The 19,042-nt window shown below is 43.4% G+C and overlaps 2 protein-coding genes and 1 non-coding gene across 3 annotated transcripts; all 3 read left to right on the forward strand.

Annotated features, from left to right (window-relative positions):
• Window positions 1-647: 647 nt before the first annotated feature.
• Window positions 648-3,024, forward strand: si:ch211-119e14.1 (SH3 domain-binding glutamic acid-rich protein). Its single transcript, XM_041965453.1, has 3 exons — window positions 648-803; window positions 1,442-1,594; window positions 2,039-3,024. The coding sequence occupies exon 3, from the start codon at window positions 2,041-2,043 to the stop codon at window positions 2,662-2,664; it is 624 nt and encodes a 207-aa protein (XP_041821387.1). The 5' UTR covers window positions 648-803; window positions 1,442-1,594; window positions 2,039-2,040; the 3' UTR covers window positions 2,665-3,024.
• A 412-nt stretch (window positions 3,025-3,436) lies between these two features.
• On the forward strand, window positions 3,437-3,508 carry trnaa-cgc. Its single transcript has one exon. It is a non-coding gene; the product is annotated as a tRNA-Ala (tRNA).
• A 1,059-nt stretch (window positions 3,509-4,567) lies between these two features.
• On the forward strand, window positions 4,568-17,179 carry dtx4a (deltex 4, E3 ubiquitin ligase a). The gene is made up of 8 exons (XM_041965325.1): window positions 4,568-4,782; window positions 6,365-7,547; window positions 14,971-15,032; window positions 15,283-15,444; window positions 15,561-15,622; window positions 15,773-16,093; window positions 16,198-16,287; window positions 16,389-17,179. The coding sequence occupies exons 1-8, from the start codon at window positions 4,575-4,577 to the stop codon at window positions 16,617-16,619; spliced, it is 2,319 nt and encodes a 772-aa protein (XP_041821259.1). The 5' UTR covers window positions 4,568-4,574; the 3' UTR covers window positions 16,620-17,179.
• The last annotated feature ends 1,863 nt before the right edge of the window (window positions 17,180-19,042 follow it).

Raw genomic sequence — 19,042 nt, forward strand, 5'->3', positions numbered from 1 at the left:
AATACATACTTTACAATATGTAAAGCTACAGTACAGATTTGGTACAGCTGTCTGTGTTGGGTGTAGGGGCTGTGGCTGCCTGGCCATCCGAGTGAAAACAGGATGTGACCATGTTGTTTCACATTGAGAAGCTGGGTGCTTCTTTTGATCTTCTCTTTTTCATAGTTGTAGTGTATAACAATAACCTTCACGTTTGTGTATCTGGATCGTGATTTAGTTTTTGGGTCGCATTGAGGCTTATTTAACACTTTTAGACTCCTTTTTTTGTGTAATGTTGAAACTTCCACTTTTATGATCCATTTTCACTGTAATATTTTTGACTGTGCGGCGTTATCAACAATCTGCGGCCAAGTATGATTGTGCAGGAAATAGATACACTGCATGTGTATCATGTGTATTGTAGAATGTATGTTAACAAAATAGACTTAATATATGTTGCATTATCTAATCTGCACTTGGGCTGCAAACTCAAAATGATAGACTTGAACTTTGCAGGAACGAATTCAAATATCTGTCTGTTCCTCTTTCCATAAATGTATTGCACATGCTTTTATCTGTGCTTTCCGCCACACCCTGCTTGAATTTGTCTTTAATTTCTATGTTCTCACCCCCCTTCAGCCTCCACCTACCTTAGCTGTCTTCACCACATTTCATGCATCAACCCTCCTCTCGTTTTCACATGCTACCACACTGTTCAGAGGTAACTGACATATCACACAAGTCAGTGTCTTACCAGTTTCGCGCTCTAGCATCGCTTGGAAACACAAATTTTATCTTCTGACTTATCTTCTGCTCACATCTGGGTAAGTGTTTAATACATTATATTTCCTTCCTTTTTCCATACTTTGAATGGTGTCTTAACTCGCTGTTTCGTCTGCTTTTCTGTAATCATTTACTGCTCCACATATACATATGATGTTAATATGTAGCTAGTTCAGACACTTGAATCTTTTACATGTGAAACAGTTAAATAATTACAGCATTGCTGCCATTAATTCACCACCTACGTCAGCTATCCCCATGCATTTTAGCTTTAATTGCACCTTGAGTGTGCTTATTTCTATATTTTTATGTTTTACTTAGACATTATGCTGCTGTACTTAATGTCAAATTGTATTCTAATTCACTTTGAGTAAAAAAAAAAAGTCTCCTCCCATGGTGGTCTGACTGATGCTGCTCAGTTATCATTCTGACAGGAAACCAGCAGCCCTGCGAGCATTCTGCTAGCTTCCTGTCACTCCAAAGCAGACAGTTTACAGTCAAAGAAGATAAAGGCAATACAGACTTCATGTTACATCCCCTGTATATGTACTTATGTAAATTACAGCTATGAGCCTTTCTTATTAGAATTGTGAAGGTGAACGCCAGTGCTAAAAAGTGTAAAGGTGCAGCTGGAAGCAGCATGGACTCTCATTTAATTGTCTAATTTTATTTTTTCTAGATCCTGAATATAAATTCATCAGTGGATCCCCTCCTGTCAAAAACTTCACAACTGCTTTGAATATACGAGAGGTTTGCCTGCAAGATTTTGCCTGTAACTGTGAGACCAAGCCAGTGGGATTTTCTTCTTCTCAACAGGGAATCTTCTAAGGAGGTAAAGTGCTTTCAAATTCTAATCTGTCTCAGTATTGTGGGAGGATTTCTGGTGCTTCTGGAAAGGAGCAACAGTGGATTGAGACCCGGTCCAACTACCAGCTCATCAATTTACACATTATATCTCGTTTGTTGTGTAAAAGTGTAAAAATGACGGTTTGATGTTTTATGAGGGGTTGCATGCTACTGTAACGTGAGGACCCCAGGAAGAATAGCTACTGCATATTTTTGGTATCTAATGGAGGATCCAAATAAACAAACAAACAAACAAACTCCTTTGAGCGTGGAGCTTATATGGCTAGCTGTTTCTCCCTGATTCCAGTGAACTGAACTGAACTTTCTTTAAAAGAGAGTGTCATGCACTACAAAAACATTGATAGAAATTAATAAAGTCTGATGTATGGCCATGCTAACTCAGATGGCTTTTTCTCTTGCCTCACTTCAGGTATGGCTGACACTGAGACCATGACGCCATCGAGTTGGACTGTGCTGATCCTTTTTTTCTGCCTAATCGTTTTAATTGTACTGCTGATTTTATTATACAAGAAGCTGAACAGGGAGGCCGATGGAGAATACACCATCCGGCGGATGGTGTATAAGGAAGGAGGGATCAGGGACGGGATGAGGGGTGCAGCATTAGCTCTGGGGACACGTCTCGGAGTCCAGCTGTGGCCTCGCAATGGTGCTGACGAAGACGGAGAGGAAATGCGGGAAGTCCAAGATGAGACGGAGCTGTTGGAGGGAGGTGGTAGCCAGGGCAGCGATAGTGAGGAAGAGGAGGAGCAACGTGGTGAGACTAAAGGAAAAGGGGGTGACTCTTCGGATGATAACTCAAGTCTGGAGAGTTCGGAGGGAGAGGAGCAAACCAGGCTAACAGATCAGCCAGAGTCAAAGGGAGAGACGGGGGAGAAAGGGGAGGAAAAGGAGGAGAAAGCAGGAGATGGAGAAGGCAAAGGTGAAGCAAGTGGAGGGGCTGGATTGTTGATAAATCTAAAGCAGATCTCTGGAAGTGCCACCTGGTCTGAGGTAGAGGGAGGCGAGGGCAAGGACAGTGATATAACTGCACTGTGAGAACAGAACAGAAGAAAACATGACATATGAGGGAGGCGTAGGGAAAACTCCAAATGAGCTGTTAAAATATATTTTCTGGGATTTTATTTATTTTCCCAGCATGAAGGTCTAAATGGAATCAACCTGTAAAAAAGTACAAAAAGTTTTTCATTGCAGAATGTAAACTCTAGACATGGTCCCATTGTCCTCAACTGTGGCTGCAGCTCTCGACTTGCATGCAGGAGTACACTGAAAAAGATTGTGAATGTTTGCACAAGAGTTTAGCCTTTATAATGTAAAACGGTGGCATACGCTTTTTTAAGAAATGTGTTGTAAATGTTTTTCTAATTCACATAAAAAATAAAAACAGATTTTATTCTGCTTGTAGTGTTTTAATGTAATATTTATTTTTTTAACGGTTAAGCCTTTTTATCTCATATGTTAAAAGATATTATTCCCCGCTTTTTTTTCACCTTGCCTTTTTAGTAGTGAACGGATGTGGTAGTGCTAAACTGAGTACTTAACTGGTTTCGGGGGAAAGAAGTACTTTGAACAATGGTACCTTGACTTTTGAAGTTTATGATGGACATTTATTGACTAAATTACTAATCGAGAATATCAGTAGGCAGATAACATGTCAACAATGAAAATTATCAAGGTAATATTATTGTAGGTGGAAGTCAAACTTTCCATTAAGTGGCATTAGATGTAGAAATGACGTGACATGATATTCAAATTGTGCTCGAATGGCATGAGCGCTATATATCTTATCTTTCCTGCCCAACTGACCAATGGGGATGTAGCTCAGTGGTAGAGCGCATGCTTCGCATGTATGAGGTCCCGGGTTCAATCCCCGGCATCTCCAATATTTTTGCACGTTGGTCTCCCCTCATAAAACATACAGCACATGAACAACCAACTGTGCTAATGCAACTGTGACAGCACGAAATCTACACAAAAAAGCAGATGTAGTGCTAAAACTGTGTCAAACATTAGACACGTTCGTCATTCGCCAGAAAGCGGACTTGCTCAAATCTCATTGGCTGTTGGAGTGCTTCGAGGCGTGGGTGTGTTCACGCACGCGAATGTCAAACATTTATTTTTCGCCGTACAAATTATTTTCAGTGGTGGGTGAGAGCCACTCGATCGAGATATTATGCATGAACCGATATTTAAGCTTGAGTAAAAGTAGATTAAGCATAACTGTAGTGAGTCATTATCGATCAATAATGTAAACACAGTTTCGGGATTTCACCTGAAGACAGAAGACAATCTCACAGTGACAGATGGATCATTCCTAAAGCACCCAAATTGTCCTGCAAAGCAGAGGTTTGACTGGAGACACTGGAGTCGATCTAACCCGGTAAATATTTGAATTATTTGCTTTGAGGAATCTGATTCTTCCTTACAGACAGCACAAATCTGTTAATACGAAAACGCAGCCTTGCATTGCACAATCAAAGCCAGTCTGTCACAGTAACCTACTTCACGAGTGCCGCACCACCGTGAGAATCCAAGTTGCTTTTTTTCCTCTCACCCTAACTTGATTGTGCCGGAGAAATGATTTCGGTAGACGTCACTCATCTGCATAGGGAGTAAAATGCAACCATCCTGCAAGGCTTTTTGCGCCCCGAAACGCTCTGTATCCTCGCCGTGTGATAAAAGGACCTACTAATTGCTGCATAACCGAAACTACAAACATGGAAGGTACGGTTTGCATGTAGTGTCATCCCAAAATATATATTTATATCCACAGATAGCAGACACATCTGGGTTGCAAACTGTCCAAGATGGATGCAGCGCCGCTGTGCGCAGGGATGCACGGCGGAGCGGCAGCAGGGTATCTTTGAATGCCCATCATCCCCGCGGTTTCGCTCCCATTTATGCCTCCGTATTGTCAGTGTCATTTTCTTCACCTTTGCAGGAGTAGGATGTTACTAGCATCCGCCGTAGTGGTATGGGAATGGCTGAACGAGCACGGACGCTGGCGGCCCTACAGCCCGGCTGTCTGTCATCACATCGAGGCAGTCATCCGGAGCGACCCGCGGTGTGGTAGTGTCGTCCTCGGCCAGGTGGACTCTCGCCTCTCGCCCTACATCATCGATTTGCATTCCATGCACCAGTTCCGACAAGACACAGGTGAGAAGCAGAGAGAGAGACACAAGGCGGAGGGTGTAACGGTGTAGCCGGGCCTGAGGTGGAGGCCTTTTTATTGCTCATGTGTGTCTGCTTTATCTTTACAAGCCTTTCTGTTGAATCTGCTCCAGAAGTTGGTACCGTGGTGGGAGTGATTTGCTGCAAAGTGGCTTCTTATTTCTGCAGCAATGGCATAAATACCGGTTGTTGTTTTTTATTATTTTAGATCCACTAATCTAGTCTCCCATAGGTTCCTACATTATGTCACATATCATTTAGAGAGAGACTAAGGAACAGGGAGAAGATGCTGTGTGAAAGGTGTCAGTGGAGACGTGAGTCATTCTGTGTTTGTGCATAGCACAGTAGCAGCTGAAGTGTAAAGCCATAGCTACAGACACAGAAAACATTTTTACTGCAGACACTATCAATACTGCCGTCTTTCATAGCAGAATATGGACATAAGAGGTCATCTTTCACGAGTCAAATGTTCATAAAAGAGAGGCAAGAAGAGGAGTGCAAGACAAAGCAAGGAATTATCAGTTGTCTAATTTTGGCAGAGACCCCAACATTTCCCTTCTTTCTCAACACTGGCTGACAAAAGCCTTTGTGCAGTTTGTTTTCCAAAACCCAGCAGAAGCTGAAATGAGGGTGGGAGGGGAGGCAGGGTGCCCCGTCTAAATAGGAGACAGGGAGGAGGAGGAGGAGGAGGAGAAGAGGGGGAGGAATTTCAGGAGTCTGAGGTCATTGATAAAATGGGGTCGATGGGAGCAGATTTTATGAATGAAGTCCTCTGTTGTCTTGTTAAATGTCTCGGCATGCTGTGTCACACACACTGCATCGCACAAATTCTAAAGAATTCATTTTGTTCTTTATCTCAGAGGCCTTCAAAGATGTTCTGCTGTATGTTTAATCCTTCTGCTTGAATTCGAAATGCTTAATTTTACTGTATACTTCTACATTTAACTTACAGCTAAACTGTAAAACGCACATGTAAACTTCCCTCAGAATCACAATCAGGTTTCATCTCCCACTTTGAGATCAAACTCACTCGTCCTCTGGAAATCTATCCACGCCTTTGTGTTTCAGACATAGGATGTGATATGTGAGGGATTTACAGTATGAAGACTCTGTAGAGTTTCTCTGGACACCCTGGGAAAGCAAACACAGCCAGCTTTGGGTTGGATCAAGGCTGCCAGCCAATCAGAATTCAGAACATCGTGTGCTGTTACCAGGGGCAACCTGTTTGCCCAAATTCTTAGTGAGCAAACACAGACATGTTGAATTTGTTAGGGTTGCAATCTACTTGTCCACAGCAAATAGTACCACAGGCAGTCGCTTAGCTCCTACTGCAAATACCTCTCACCACCAAGCATCATGGCAGTAGCTGAAGTCAAGGAAAAAAGATGCTCAGAATTTATAGTCACAGTACAAGTGTTGCACATGTCTAGAAATTACAAGTAAATACGCCTATTCATGGAAATAGTCCAAATGCAGTATGAATGTATTACTATTGTTGCAGCTTGTCAAAATCTTAATAATGTGCTTGAATCTTTTGCCATATTGTGACCCCTAATCCCGCCCTAAGGTACCCTTCGACCGGTACGACGTAGCTTCTACGACCCCACGTCAGCGCCAGGCCAGGGCTGGTTGTGGGAGTGGGAGAACGACGCTGGCAGTTGGACGGCGTACGACACGGAGGTGGGCATCGCCATCCAGGCGGCACGTGATCGTCAGCAGCCCTGGCTGGACCTGGCGCCGCTGGGTTTCTGCTACCTCATTGACTTCGAAAGCATGACGCAAATCAACGGGCAGACGCAGCGCTGCAGGCGCATCCAGCGTCGCTCTGACCTGGCTTACCCGTTGGTGTCCGGGCCCCTGCCCAAATCCCACCACGCCTGGGGGCCCATGTCCATGCCCAGCCATGGAGGACTGCTTGGTGTGGATGTATCTGGAGTGGGTATGGGGATCAGGATGAGCAGCAGTGGGACTGGAAACGGTAGTGCGTACCCCAGTGGGGCGCTCCCTGCCTCAGCCATCACCTCCTTGGGGCAGCCTTGCGCCTGTCAGCAGTGCATGTTGGTGCTAAGTGTCAAAGCAGGCGCCATGTCGGCCGCTCACACTCTGGGTCGGAGACCGCCGCAGACCAAGCCACCCAGTCCCAAAATCAGCAGCCACCCTGTCCCAGGAGGGTCGTACTCTCTAACCCTCCCTCGGCCTCCTTCCCTGTCACGATCATTCTCCCCCCACAGGACGTCCATAGTTGGTGCGACAGGTGGCTTCAGTGTAGGTGGTATGGGTGGTCCAGGGGGCGTAGGTATCGTCAGTGGTAGTGGTGTTGGCAGCGCCAGCCTTGGTTTTGGAGGAGGCTTCACCCACTCTCTTTCCCTCCTTGGCTCAGCCACTGCCGCCCTCTCCATCTCCTCCACCCGTCCCCCTCCTCCACCTCTCCCCCCTCCTCCTCCACCTCCTCCTCCACCCTCCACCACACTCTCATCTGTCGCCATCCCTCCCCCTCACCCCTCCACCTCGTCCTCCCTGTCCGCTTCCTGTTCCGCCCCTACAGTGCCCGCTCCTGGCCCCCCTCTCATCTCCACGGCTGCCTCCACCTGCACGCCGTCGCCTTCCGCCCGAGTCCTGGGTCCAGTGTCTTCATCTGGTGCTGCTGCGTGTGCAGCTCCTCTGCCGCCCCGGTCCAGCCTAGCAGGGCTGAGCCGACCTGCACTGCAGCGTATCGCCATGGCTCAGTCACGTGCCCTTATCGCCTCTGGGTGAGTAGACGACCGTCATTTTACTCAAAGTATTCTTTTACAGTCTGAAAGGTTCTGTCATCCAAGAAAAGATAAGGAAACGCAGAATTAAGTGTATAGATTTCCAATAGAGCACCCACCCATCAGAAGAAATCCAAAAATCTGGTCATGTGGTGTTCAACAACTGCCAGGCAACTGAATTAGACACTTTTTAGCTCTCCTTTAAGATTAAAGCTGCAATAATCAAAATCTTCATATTAACAGTGGATAAAATGACCATGTGTAATACCAAAAGGGTCGCTCATATTGACAAACCCACATTATCACCTGACTCTGCAGTTCCCCTCAGCTCTAAAGACCATTTTAGCGACTTTCAGCTCATTGTTTTGGTTTTCTGACCCTCAAATTTACTGTTTTGGTTCAATGTCACTTCTCTTAACCTCTGATTTTAGTGCAAAAAAACCCCTTTACAAACCTGCCCAGCAGCAAACAGCCAGCAGACAATGTTAGCTGCTAGTAGGTGAACATGGTGGAGCTTTTAAAAACATATCAACAGAAACAAATCAGAGAAGAAAACAAGAAAGACATAATTCTACTATATAAAGTATATAACCAATGGGACACTATGAAATGGGGCCATAATGTGTATATTCTAATAGAGTTTGAATGCCAGCTGGTTGGGGACATTTTAATGGCCACTTCTTGTTAAATGTTTGATGTGATGTTCCGCAGAGGCTACATCCCTCATCAGTAAACTGTATGTGAAACAAAATGAGACCAGCTAAACAGGATATGTAAGAAAATGAATGTAGACAGGGACTTCTCGTTTGTCTCATTCCCTCGTTCCACTGTGTCTGACATCAGCGCTCATTAGCATTCATGAGCCTTTAATCTTTGTGACAAAGTCCATCAGGCTCGTTCACGTCCGTGGGCAAACAATGGCGACCATTCACGCCGAGCAAGTGTTTCAAATTCCAGATATTTGTCGGGCGACCACTTAATGATGAATATATGAACACACACACACTCATACACAGAGTTTGTGTAAAGGTTTTCATGCAAACAACTGATGGCTCGGGGCCTCGTCAAATCAGAAAAGCCTGGAAATACTGTGTGTGCGAGTGTGTGTGTGTGTGGCTGGTAACTGTAACAAACAGTATGGACCAGGGGCAGGTTTACTGAGCTACCTGGACAGCTTTGCTGAGTAAAACCTCAAGCACCCTCTGGAACATGGGCAGACATAAAAAAGGCATGCCCACAAGTTCTAATCAGTGAAGCACATCTGGAGCGGGCCTGTAAGGTCTGGGATGTCGCTACTGTTGGGAAATGGTGAATTAAATGCTTGATATTTTCATTAGTGGTCTTCTTGTACTTCTCTTTGAGCTTGTGCACAATTTCATCATCAAAACAAAGAAAAATTACACAAATTCTTATGGGCCTTTAGCCGCAGTATGTAGAGGGTAGTATCTGCAATCTGTTGCCGAGGGGCCCTGATGGCAAAACCAAGATCACCTTTAGGTTAAAGCCCTGACTTTTGATCAGCCATAATGGGCCCTGTGTGAGGATCTAAGGCTATGAACTGGCTCATATGGGGTCAACATTGTATATTGTTTGTATCTTGGAGCCAGACATGCATTGAAAGTGATCAGTCACATCTTAAAATCAATTCTAAATCGAACAGGGAGGCAATGGAGAGGAGTAAGTTTGAATTGTAGCCGCAATAGTGAAAGCAGAAAATTAACATGCCAACATTGCTAATGCTAATCTTAAAATTAGCGTGGTAATGTGAAAAATGTGTTTTTCTTATTGTTATTTAATTTGGATTTATGACCTTCACTGAGCCAATAGTGGTAGAAAAACCATATCAGACACAAATTATTATTGTTATTATTATTATTATTTAAATGTCCTAAAAGCATGTCTGGAGGGGATGTTTAACAACCTGTCACCGATGAGCTGATACAGTCGGAAAGAAATAGTTTAGAGTAAACTTGAGGTCTGCGAGAACTTGGGATTTGTTGTTGTGATTCATTTAACACCCATAGACTCACTGTGTGACCATGTGCTCTCTAGGTGTTAAATGTTGTCAGGATCAGTGACTGCTAAAGCATGAGGGCAGTCGCAGTAACTGGGTGTCATAGCCAGGGGGCGCTGGTCAGCATGATGTCTGTGGTCACTGTCAGGAAGAGGTTCACTGACTGCTGGAACATGAGCACTACTGTTTCTTCATCCTTTTTTCACCCCTCTCTGCTCTGCAGCCGATTCTTTGTGTGACACCTTGTTGTAAGCATGCTACAAATTTTAGCATCTAGATTTCATCATATTCCAGCTGTAGCCTTTTTTTGTATGACGCTTTCCTAAGTCTCACAGAGAGAGATGTTTCGGAGGCGCTCCAGATTTCACTTTGTTGTGCAGTTGCCTCAAATGTAACATGCAAGAAGACCCTTCCTTTCATGTGCAGCCTACATTATTCAAAAACACGTAGCAACTTTGTCCGTGACTGCAGGTCTGCATGGATTTGCTGCTTGTACTGTGATTAAACTTTGAAAAACGAGCACATGCTGGGGATAATTTCTCCGTGAGCCAACCCGGCGTTGCCCCAACAGAGCACCCCGGCTTTCTGAATCCTCGCATTAACAATCCAGCTAAGCCTCAGATTAATTCCAAATACCACAGGCTTAATATTCTTGCTTCGGTAATCTCTGTATTTTGTGTCAGGTGAGCTGTGTGACTGACCCATTCATTCAACATATCAGGTGTGAGCACCTGCTGGTGTGGTAAAACTGCCTACGTCATAGAGGCTCTTAGAGCCTCTCTGATCCCTTCAGCCCGGGTTTCCCTCTGCTGCTCGCCCGTCTTCTCTCCTTCTACTTCTTTGTAGCTCAATCTCCTCTTAGTGCTCCTGCTGTCGTCATTTTATTGCTTCATGCCTGAATTCATAGCTGCCACCACAGGAGTGTACTGGGGCAGCAGAGGGAAACGCCTCCTCTGCTAGATTTTTATCATTTGAATCCACAAGTATTAGCTAATGAGGCTCACATTTATATATTAAGTATTTAAAGAAGAAAACAATTGAACAAAGTGGCCTTCATCAGCTGACATAATGTTTTTAGTGGTCTGCTTATTCTAACTGCACTTCTGTGACTGAATTTACAGTTTGTCACTTTCAGCTTCAAAAATAACAAAACTGTGCTTGTTAGTTTGCTAAAATCAAAGCAAAAAAATGACAAAAAAATCATAATTTTCCTAAATTCATTCATTCATTTGTTTTAGGACCTCAAAATGCAAAATGCTGGCTGTATCTGCCTGTTGTTTGCTGCTGAGCAGCCAGTGTTCAGTGGTTTTTAGAGGATTTTCAGATCCTGTTTTCATCTGCCTGCTGCGACTGGAAACAATGTTAATGAGAGCAGTGACAGGGAACCAAAGTGTGAAAGTTGCAAGCCAGAAAATCAAAACAATGGGCTGGAAAGGCTCCGTAGAGCTCAGGGGAACTGCAGCTAGGTGATGATTCTTTGTAGGTTCATCACGTTGAGCGACCCCTTTTACATTATATACAGCCATTTGATCCACAGGTGATATTAGAATATTTATCGGTGCAGCTTTGGACTAAAACATTAAAATGAATTTCGCAAAAGGAGATCAAGTTATTGTTTTGTAGCTAATTCTAATGCTTGTTTCACATATTGAAGAGAACCTAGAATTTAGTTAATCAGTTAAGATAAGATTTATGGAGCCCACAGAGATAAACTGGAAGGAAGTACAAGATGCAGAGTATAGTAACCTTAAAAAGCTAAAACACTACATGCAAATTCTCTTGAGACACAAATAAGTGACAAAATGAGGAAGTGAGAAAGAAAGTAGGCGCTTTGAGGAGAGATGCTCCCCTCTCTTCATCCCCTGGTAGCAGAGAGACTGCAGGGACTCAGGTGAATATGTTAGTCTAGTCTGCCCGACTCATTGATCCTTTATCTGACTGAGGTTTGTGCAAGTTAGACTCTATTGTCCCGAAATATCAGCAGTCTAACTGTGCTGTGTATTGATGATGGTGCTGTCCGTGGTGCTGAAGCAGCAGGAGGATTTTGTAGTTGTGCCTTTTTCTCTCAGACCCGCCTTTCTGTCAGTTTCATGCTGGATCTATGATATTCTCCAAGCTATAATAAATACATATGAATACTCAATTCTGGCGTTACAGAAGAACAAGAAGATCATAGAGACACAATGCTGCCTGGAGTACTCTATGATCGTTTGGTAGCATCTGTGCCGCTGAAAATACACCCAAATCACCTCTGTAACAAACTTATTTAGGCGAGACAGCTCTACTGATCTAGGTTTTACTAAACTGGATCAGGGTTAGTATTAAGCTGTGTTGGGGTTTGGGCCATACCTGCTATTAGAAATGAACAAATCACTGGTGGGAGATTATTTTAAAAAGAATGATCTTTTCCAGTTGAATTGCTGAGTCCATTAACATTTTGTTATTGTCACGCCGTTGAGACAGTTTCCCTGCAGTGAGCTGGAGCAGATGGTTTCCAAAAGAAGTGCCACAGATCGTCACAGTGACGAGAGTTGCCTTAAATCCGCACACCTGTTGTGGTCCTTTCTCCGTTCACCGCACTGGGGTTGTTTTCTGCAAGTGTGTCACCGCCACAAAACTCGCACTTCATCGTTTGTGCCTGAGCGGAGCTTTTTCTCCTGCTTCCAGGGTTTATCTTTCAATCAGACTTGATTTCAGGTGTGAGCTTGTGTCTGCTATGTGTGCATAAATGCATGTTTGTGTACATGTGTGTGTACGTGTGTGTTGCCATATGCTGCAGCTTGTGTGTTTCCATCGTCCAGTGGTCCAGATGGAGGCCACTAATGCCACTAGATTAGCCGGGATCAGAGAAACGTGACTAGCTGACACTCCTGTTGTTTCCCAACCTTTCTCTGCTTTCTCCCACCTTCCTTTAATCTCTTTTATCATATCGCTCATGTTTCCTTGCCCGGCACGCAACTGTCAATCAGCGTATTCAGGGCGCAGGTTTGATCCAGCGGGCCGGCGTGTTTTCTTACTTTGTGAATCACGTAAGGCACGTACACAGGAAGCTAACACGTCAGCTCGGACGCTTTGTTTGTTGGCGAATACACAAATATAGTAACAGAGTACAGCGTGAGCAGATTTTCAGGTACAGGAAGTGTTCTGTACAGTAAGTCTCGATGGTAAGTTCCTCTGTGTGATTGCTGAATTATTTATAAGGACACAGAGAATCTTCCAGCGACTGAAAACAGTACAGAAATGCACAAAAAGCTTCAATCTCTAAGCCTTCACTTCAACTTACATACAGGCCTTTATTATTTCATTTTTACTCCAAGGAACAAAATTAGAACAACAATATTAGAGTTTCCATATATGGGTACTGACTGCTGCACCACAGTGTGGATTTTAATCACTTGGAGGTATGTTTACCCTGAAAAAATCATCAGTTTTGCCGATAATTCACCCTAAAAAACAAAATAAAAACTAAATGAACCATAATTAAATAACAATTAATACTGTAGGTTCAGAAGGATGCAGTCAATGACTTTAAATTGAAGTAGTTTTTTTTTAAATATTGATGAATGTGCAGTTTTTCTATTTTATTTTTGGGTTTCCTATTTCACAAATTCAGAGACTGAAAAGCAAGAATGACAAAAATAGAATAAAGGGTAGGTTAAATGTATTAATCAGTTAAATCGAAAAGATCAATAGACTGATACAAATACATCCACCAGGTAGCATAGCTGTTGCATTTGATTGATAAAAAGCATCTTGTTAACTGTTAAACGTGAAGAATCTGATGATTTCCAGCAGAAATAATTTAATTTATTTGCCCCCATTAATGCTTGCTGGTGGATATATGAAACGCTCACGTCATGTGTTTTATTGATGTGCTCTAAGCCTTCTTTTAAATGTTGCGCATCTCGGTGATGATACTCATGAGCAAACAGTCTCTCCTTCAACTTAAATCTACACGGACGGCAGGTTGTGGTGAAAGCATTACAGTCAAAGTGACCGCAGTGAGTTCAGAGGGCAAAATCAATGGATAGCATTGACTGACGTGACACAACGTGATAGAACCATCCCGCCTCGACCTAAGCTCAGGATCTTAAGCAGGCAGGTGTAAAATCATTGCCGTGGCATCGTATTAGTATACAGTCATATGTGCTGGAGTCTGTCAATCTTATGGCAGCCTGGCGGCGTGACGAGTTAGCTGACAGGTAATCCCCCTGTGACGAATCTCTGGCCTACAACCAGAGTTTAGTCAACAGATGGAAGCAGGTGGATTAGTCCTATAAAAGAGGGACCGAGACCTGACACCTGCACACGAGCAGAGGAAGAGGGCGACAGGGACAGAGACACTGACACACTGTGCAACAAGTGGAAATTACTGCTGGAATATCTTGACGTGGTCTTGTGGTGCTTTCAAGCAGGAAAAATGACTATTATCAAAACGGGCAGGCCGTAAGTACACACCTGTGACTGGACTATTCGTGTGTTTTCTACATGTGTTTCACCTGGTAATGAGCAGAGATACAGTATAGAAATAGCTGAGGATGGTTTGACATCCTAGTAAAATAAGGGTTTGTGTGTCGCTGTCATGTCAGAACTATCTGTGGGCTCATTGATCATATGTGAGGTCTTTAAAATTGAAAACAGCAATGAGTGCTGCTTCCCAGTATCTGTACATCGACCCTCCCATTGTCTTGATCTGTAGAATCAGAAAGGACAAATGCCTAAAATCTCCTAACTTCAGATTGTCTGATAATAATCTCGCTGTCTGTAACGAGGTAAAATATCTTTGACATTTTACAACAGAACAAATGACAGACGACGGTGACATTTACAGGCGACGCCTCGAGATGATATTCACGAGCAAACATTCTCTCATGCAAGTAAAGTGTGTGCACAGATGGAGAGAAGATGTGTCTGTGCAGAGCATATTGCGCACCACTCCATATTGCACACAAAACCATCTTACAGAGACTTTAGTGACGCCGTGAGTCATCGCTACAGTTGTCTCTGTGTATAGACATTAATATATTTTTGTATCTAATCTAATGTCGCCTGTCTTTTACCCGGTGTCTGAAACAAAGTTTGAATTGAATCCTGCTGCCATATGCATCCTAATCTTAAGCCTTACATAGCAGGAAGCCCTAACTGGCAATTACAGGACAGTGTGTCAAATCGTGACGAGCAGCGTCTGTTTGTTTCTCCGCATGACTCGGCAAAAGCTCCTTAACCGGCTGACATTAGGTGAACTGTAAGATAGCATATGGTGCGGCTGGCAGCGTGTCATTCCACCTGTTTACAGGTGACTCATCAGATCCAGGTACCATGAATATAGGCTGAAGTGACCGGGCCATGTCTGGCTTTAGTGTGTCAGCGACCTGTGGATTAATACGAGTTTTTTTTCTTGTGCTTCAGAGTGCCAACAGTTCCAGTGAAGAACCTGAATGGATCGAGCCCTGTGCACCCTGCGCTTGCAGGTAATGATGCAAACAATTTCTTTTTTATCAGAGATATGTTAAATTCGTTGTACTTTCCAGCTCTTACTGCTCTGTAGACCAGACCACACAGCTAATGAAATGTAGCCCCATGTTTAACTGGTATTTAAGTAAATCCACTGATCAGCCTTCACAAGTGCATTTAATAGATAATTCTTTTAATAAGAGCTCCTCACACTATCTATAACCCCCATATCGTGTCTCACATCTCCCCTCTGCTGGCTGTTTCCAGGCATTACAGGCATCCTGATGAGCGCAGCTGGACTTCCTGTCTGCCTGACCCGTCCTCCCAAGCTGGTGCTTCATCCTCCACCTGTCAGCAAGAGTGACATCAAGCCCGTGCCCGGCCTGGGCCACTGCTGCCGCAAGACCACAAAGAAGCAGGCTCGCAAAGGTGGGTTTGATGATGTCCAAATGTGCGTGTGCTTGTGCTTTCGTTTATGAAATCATACCTATCATGTGCATTTTGGTCATAAATAGATCATCATACTCTGTGTTTCCATCTCCCAGGCAAAACCCCTGAGGAGGTCGTGAAGAGGTACCTTCAGAAAGTCCGCAATCCCCCAGAGGAGGTGTGTTCTCCTTTTTAATGATTTTCAGCTACTGGTTCAGTCAAATAAAAGCACAACCAGAGGGATGACCTCCTGTTGAATCATTACTGAACTTTAATATTGTGTACCAGATTGGGTAAGTCATGAATCGTACTTGTCCTCCCATCCCAGGACTGCACCATCTGCATGGAGGCCCTGGCCGGACCATCGGGCTACAAAGGCCCCGGTGTGGGTGGCATCTCCCGGGCCGAGTCGGTGGGCCGCCTGGCGCAGTGTGGTCACCAGTACCACCTCCAGTGCCTCGTTGCTATGTACAACAACGGCAACAAGGATGGCAGCCTGCAGTGTCCCACCTGCAAGACCATCTATGGCGTGAAGACCGGCAACCAGCCCCCAGGCAAGATGGAGTACCATGTCATTCCCCACTCGCTACCCGGACACCCGGACTGCAAAACCATCCGGATCATTTACAACATCCCTCCTGGCATCCAGGTAAAGTCAGGTTGCCAGTCAGTGTACTAATGTGCAGGAGACTAGCTTCTAACATATGAACACAGGAAATGTTCTTGGTTTTGAACTTCCATCTTGCTGTTTAGGGCCCAGAGCACCCAAATCCAGGCAAACCCTTCACTGCCCGTGGCTTCCCCAGACACTGCTACCTCCCTGACAGCGAGAAGGGACGCAAGGTCAGCAAGAACTCCTCTCTCTGTCTAACTTAATGTATGGTTTCAAGCTTGCATGACTGGATTTTGTTGATAACATGTCATCTTTTCTCTTTTAATCTCAGGTTCTGAGGCTTCTTCTGGTAGCATGGGACCGCCGGCTCATTTTCTCCGTGGGTACGTCCAGCACCACCGGCGAGTCTGATACAGTCATCTGGAACGAGGTGCACCACAAGACGGAGTTTGGCTCCAACCTGACAGGCCACGGCTACCCCGACCCCGGCCACTTGGACAACGTCCTCGAGGAGCTCAAGGCTCAGGGCATCACCGAGGAGGAGTGTCTACCCAGAGACTGAATGGACATTTAAGACACTGAAGACACGAGAAACCAGGCTGGAGTCTGTAAACACAATCCTGGGCCAGGATCCGCAACTGGATGGACAAATTTTTGTGAAAATCTGATCGAGTAAACTAAGAACTTTTACCACCAGAGATGGAAAACAACTTCAAAAATCAAAACTCTTTACAGGAACGTTACAGAAATTGTTTCAGCAGAATTTGCTGTGAACAAAATCTCTCTTACGACTGCATGAGTCAGTTTCGATACGTGGGAAACCATTTTTTCTCCTGATACAGTGTCAAGATGGCAGATGTTATCCAGTGAGACATTTGAGTCCACTGTGCACATACGAGTCAGTGTTAGATTTAAAAAAAAATCATTTATACTGTGAGACTTCATATCAAGAATGTAATTAAAGTGAATTTTGCTGAATTGATGAAGTGTTTACCACTACTACTGCTGCTGCTATGTGGAACTGAAACCTGAAGAAAAGAAATGAGGTCTGTAAGTTTTTTGAAGTGTTAGTCCACAAGCAGAAGAAACTTGTCACTGCAGATAAATATTTCAAGTGTATAACTGGATATCTGAGCATGAATATTTGCTGACCTCTAGTGGTACTTTTCCAGAACTACATTCCTTTTTAGGTTTGATTTTTATTAAATTGTATTGTTGTATATTATGAATACTTGATATATTATACAATATTGTTTCCATTCTATCATGTTTTTATATTTTGATTTTACGTTTTGTTTTATATGGTGTGTTTCTTTGCATTGTTTTTTGGGTGTGGCGTGACAGACTGAGATGTGGGCTGAAGTGAAGATTAGCTGCTGGTGTACCGGAGTTTGCCTGACACTTTATCTGCCGTTTACCAGCCCCTTTTCTTTAAAAAGCCATTTTCAGCATTTTGTATTTGTTCACAAACTGACATTCCTTTATTGTTCTGCCCTCAGAGCATGGGTGCATTTAAAGCTTTCTATGTCTTCTTGTATCTGCATTAATGTTAAGGACTGATAGAGGAGAAGCTACTATGGATTATACCATTCCCCCCAGGAGGAGTAAATTCCCAAAAAGCCAGGATTGGACCTCCTGCCTGAGCTCAGATTTGCACAGAGCTTTCTACTTAGTATCGAAATGAACCGGACAGCTTGTATCTACTGTATTTTTGTGTAGGACACACACACACACCAGCCTCAAATGCTCTAATCACACTACAAAATGTGGTCATTGGTTGTTTTTGTCATGTTCAGTTTTTGCCATGAGCTGATGCAGAAGACTATCTCGTTGTGGATATAGCTTTGGCCAAAGTGGTCCAGTCAGTTTGCATTGGGTCCATTGTGGACTGGTTTATTATGAGGTCTGTTAGATGAGATGTACAACAGTATGTGCTAACATACTAATGTAGGCCAACATTAAAAGCATTTATACTTTATGATACTTTATGTATGCACTGTACTGTATGTATGTGTTTTATGTGCACAAATTTGCATTAAACGTTTTTCTAAGGTTCAGAGAGATAACAGATCTCCTTTATTTTATGTGTGTGTGTGTGTATGTGCAAACACATGAAGTGAAGTGAGACTATTAAATTAAGTCTTTCCACTAACTGCACTTGAGATAGCCTATTGTATATCTACAGCAATAACTACAGACTAATAACTGGCAACAATAGCTTGTGCAGTTTTGTTTAGATAAATGCATGCATACTAAATCTTCTTGGCTATTGTAATATGTGAATACTAAAATGCACAGCGGTTGCAGGAAGTTTTCATACCAGTTCACTTGTTGTGCACTTGATTGTGTTAAACATTTCATGTAAAAATGGATAAAAATGACTTTTAATACAGTAGATCGTCACACCATCACCTATAATGACAAAACAACAACACACCTTGTTCTTTGTTTGAACTAACAGCAGGTAGTTTAAATTTACTCAAAAAGTGCTTACTTTATAAGATGATAGCACATCTTGATCCTACAAATATTGGTTAGATTATTTGAAATCTATTGTGTGAATCTAATTTTGACATGTTCTTCTATTATGAACATGATGAAATTAGAAATATATGAAAGGTTCCTGGAAAACAGACCTGGATAAAACAGTGTAGCTAGATTTTTATAGATATCCCACATTACTGACTTCTACTTCTAGACATCTAGTGGCGCATGACCAGTTTATCTCTAGATTAGTCTGCCTCTTGGATTAGGAGTCTGGATTACTTCTACTTTAACGAATGAAAAAATGGACGGAGATAATTAATCACAATTATAGTGGACCCCAACAAGAGGATTCACTCACGATATTGAGTTATATATAGAGTTAGCGACTGGCTGTGATTGTGAAGTAAGGAGAAGAAAAACACCTCCTCTGTTCAATCCAAAAGAAGCTTCCCCAGCCCTGCAAAATTAACACTTTACTCTCAGGCACAATCACATTTC

This window comes from Chelmon rostratus, chromosome 23, assembly GCF_017976325.1.
Source record: "Chelmon rostratus isolate fCheRos1 chromosome 23, fCheRos1.pri, whole genome shotgun sequence".
NCBI lineage: Eukaryota > Metazoa > Chordata > Actinopteri > Chaetodontiformes > Chaetodontidae > Chelmon > Chelmon rostratus.

Coding starts and splice junctions, on each gene's coding strand:
- si:ch211-119e14.1 (XM_041965453.1), top strand. CDS start 2,041: ATGGCTGACACTGAGACCATGACGCCATCGAGTTGGACTGTGCTGATC.
- dtx4a (XM_041965325.1), top strand. CDS start 4,575: ATGTTACTAGCATCCGCCGTAGTGGTATGGGAATGGCTGAACGAGCAC. Junction 15,445..15,560: donor AAAGAAGCAGGCTCGCAAAG/GTGGGTTTGATG, acceptor TCCATCTCCCAG/GCAAAACCCCTGAGGAGGTC. Junction 16,288..16,388: donor ACAGCGAGAAGGGACGCAAG/GTCAGCAAGAAC, acceptor TTTTAATCTCAG/GTTCTGAGGCTTCTTCTGGT.